Consider the following 3,465-nt stretch of genomic DNA (forward strand, 5'->3'; position numbering starts at 1 on the left):
CGGTAATAAAGGCTCACTAAATTCATTATGCAGCAGTAGACTACATCCGTGGAGGCAGAGAGAGTGTTTTCTATCTGCGGTCAATTTGTCACAAAAAACCTGAAATCGCCCATCTATCAATGCTCTCTGCTTCTTGAAAGCACACTTTCATAAGAAAAAGAAAGGGCAGGGGGAGAATGCATTGTAAACTAAAATAAATATGTAGTCTAAGTTGTCACAAGTTCAATGCAATGCTGATATTCAGCAGCAGAGTGTTTTGGCATTTATTTATTTTCAATTAAAATTTCCATCGGCCTATGTCCCTGTCTTTTTGCAGTGCGCAGTTGTACATTTCACTGGGTCATTTTCTTTCATTAAGTTGAAGTTGTATGTGTTTAAAATAGAAACATGCCTGCCCTGCCCTGATAAAGAAATATTTTGGTTAACTTTGAGTGTTTATTCCTGTTATATCCCGCATACAAATCTCAACAGCCACAGACTGGATTTTGTTAATAGAATGGTTTAGGAATCATTCAGTGGTTTACTTCAGCACATTTCATTAGTTTGTACAATTGAGTTCGCATATTTGAATGATATCAATACATTACTTGGGCTAAAAAAATAAATAAAAACAGCTATTCCCAGGAAGTGGGTTGTCTTTTCCCGTGATCAGATACATCTAATTTTCGGGAAAAATATTAAACCCAAGTATTTACCTTCCATGAGCTTGGCGAAGGGTTCCGGGCAAGTGGATGGGATCGGTAGAGTTAACTTATTGACTGCCACACCGTAAGCAACAGCCAGACCATCAATCCCACGATATGGTACTTCCCCTGTTAACAGCTCCCACAGCAAGACACCATAGCTGTTGTATGACATGCATACAAAAAAAAAGGAATGTTAAGGAAAAGGGAATGAGTAAAAATGTCAGACAAATAAGTGGACATATATAGAGTAGATATTTTATTCCTAGGTCTGTATCTGTATCTGGGCATACCTCCAGACATCACTGCCTTTGGAGAAGAGAGATGACTTGATGACCTCCGGGGCCATCCAGGAGTAGGTGCCTGCAGCTGACATTTTGGTGGTTTTGTGCCACTCCCTGGCCAGGCCAAAATCTGTGATCTTCAAGGTCTTCCTCCCGATGTCGTCATTCTCAATTGTTTCAAGTAATAAAACTGAAAAGAGAGAAGGATACATTAAGAGAGGGGCCATGGAAGATGATGGGATGAAGGCCAGCGATGAAGGTTAAAAAAGATACATGAGGGCATAACAAGCGATGAGTGATTAAAGGGATGGTTCGGAGTAATTTCACCCTAGGGTCCTTTGCACCATAACCTTGAGCCAAACACTCCCCCCAGGAGCTTTTTTCACCATTGTCAAACATTGGGCAAGTTAGCACAATTAGCCTAATGGAATAGTGCAGGCGCTAATGGAACCAAATGTGTATCTCGTAAATTACCACCCAATAATTCCCGGGATGGTACCAAACTTCTACAGTGGTACAATTAGGTTCTGTACTCATAAAACGAGGCATTGGAAAGTTTGTAAGTACAGCAGTTTATTTAAATAGCACTTGTCTGATGGCATCTACTCTCTACTGCTAGCACTGCTAGCGCTGCTAGCTAGCTTTCTGATTCTCTCTCTGACTAGTTGTAGCTTCTCGTTTGTGTACTCAGGCTCAAATAGGCACTTGCAACCTTCCAAATTAAGCCACTAGTAGTCACATTCAACGTTAAAGTCAAACTCTGCCATTTTGCCATTTCATTGATCTCTTCTTCTGTTCTCTTACTTCTTGCTCCTACTTTAACGGTAGTCTCTTCCGGCCATGGATGAGATCCCGCACAAAGCACAACATCTACTGCTGAAAGAGACTACCGGTAAAGTAGTGAAGAAGGAGCAAGAAACAAGAGAATTGAAGAAGAGATCAACGAAATGGAAGTTTGAGGTTACAATGAACGCAACGATGAGTGGCTTATTTGGAAGGTCGCACGTACCCATTCAAGTCTGAATAAACAAGACAAGGAGCTACAACTAAGGGAGGAGAATCGGAGAGCAGCAGAGAGTAGAAGCCATCAGGCAAGTGTTATTTAAATAAACTCCTGGTGTACTTATAAACGTTCCAATGCACAGAACCTGTTTGTATTACTGTAGAAGTGTGGTACCATTCCGAGCATTATTGGTGGGGTAATTTATAAGATACACATTTGGTTTCAATAGCCCCTGCACTAAGCCATTCGGCTAATTGCGCTAACTTGCCCAATGTTCGACAAAGGGAAAAAAGTTTCTGGCGGGAGTGTTTGGCTCGAGGTCATGGTGCAAAGGACCCTAGGGTGAAATTACTCCAAACTATCCCTTTTAGAGAAAGGGAAAAGTGGAAAACAGGATTGGGATGAAAGTGACATGTGAGGGGGGTAGGAAAGAAAGGACAAAGAAAACTGAAAGGGATAGGGTGAGACAAAGAGTGGGGGACAGAGAGAAATATGGCCGCGCAGGTGAGGAGATGAGAGTCGATATTCAACAGGGCCAACAGAGGTATGCAGGTCATTTATTACTGTAGTAACAGAAGGTTGACAGCGCCACAAAGCAACTGTCCTGAGGTCCTAAAAATGTTTAACACATTAAAGATACCTGGAACACTCCAAACCTGCCTGTAACAATACACCCGACCGGAGATCCCTGCCACAGTGAAGCCACAACCCATTGACGTGCAAAATAAACTTTTATTCGCCCATTAAATTAGGGGTCCATGCCCGAGGATGCGTGCATCGCGGTAATCGCAAGGCGATACGCGGTTCACACAGCAGGGCTGTGGAACCCTATTGTTTTCGTAAGGATTCTTCTTCTTCTTCTTCTCCATTCTTATTATTCTTCTCCGCATAAAACTGGTGCTGCAGCCTAAACCGTACATGGTGGCGACGCGCCCTTTTCAGGACTGGTCCGAAAGTCCGCAAAGACCTCAGCCAAAAAAATTGACCCACTTCCACCACTAGGTGGCGCTATACCAGGACAAAACGCGTTTAGCCCTATAACTCCCAAACCGTACATCGGATATTTAAAAACCGTACATCCACGCGTTCCCTGGATCCTAATGAATCTCGTGATATAGGCCATGCCCATTTCCGCCTAGACTTTTATGCGTGAAAAATCGCGATTTCTCGAAAACCAACTTTTTCGAACTCCTCCTAGACCGCGCAATGGATCAGCACGAAACTTGGCACAAAGCATTTCCAGACCAACCTGACAAAAAGTTGTATAAAGATTTTTTATAGGATAAAAATTGCGCGTGTTACGCGCAAACAAAGTTTTGTAGCTAGCTATGAAAACATTGCCATTGCCATATCTCGGCCAAGATAAATGCTATCAAAGCCAAACTTTACAATATTACTTGCTATGACCCCCTGAGGCTCTGTACCAAATTTGACGAACATTGGCCACTAGGGGGCGCTACAAATACCAGAAAAGTGTATTTCTCATGAACCGCTG

The 3,465-nt window shown here is 42.7% G+C and overlaps 1 protein-coding gene across 3 annotated transcripts in view; it reads right to left on the bottom strand.

Moving 5' to 3' along the window:
* The window catches only part of map3k21 (mitogen-activated protein kinase kinase kinase 21), a 25,874-nt gene that overhangs the window by 9,065 nt on the left and 13,344 nt on the right, over positions 1 to 3,465 (bottom strand). For all 3 annotated transcript variants that reach the window (XM_032540945.1, XM_032540947.1, XM_032540946.1), the window contains exons 2-3: positions 977 to 1,157; positions 696 to 844 (exon numbers count right to left, since the gene is read on the bottom strand). In XM_032540945.1, the coding sequence (XP_032396836.1) occupies positions 696 to 844; positions 977 to 1,157 (330 nt within the window). The remainder of the gene's footprint in view (positions 1 to 695; positions 845 to 976; positions 1,158 to 3,465) is intronic.

The sequence above is a fragment of the Etheostoma spectabile genome, chromosome 17 (assembly GCF_008692095.1).
Source record: "Etheostoma spectabile isolate EspeVRDwgs_2016 chromosome 17, UIUC_Espe_1.0, whole genome shotgun sequence".
NCBI lineage: Eukaryota > Metazoa > Chordata > Actinopteri > Perciformes > Percidae > Etheostoma > Etheostoma spectabile.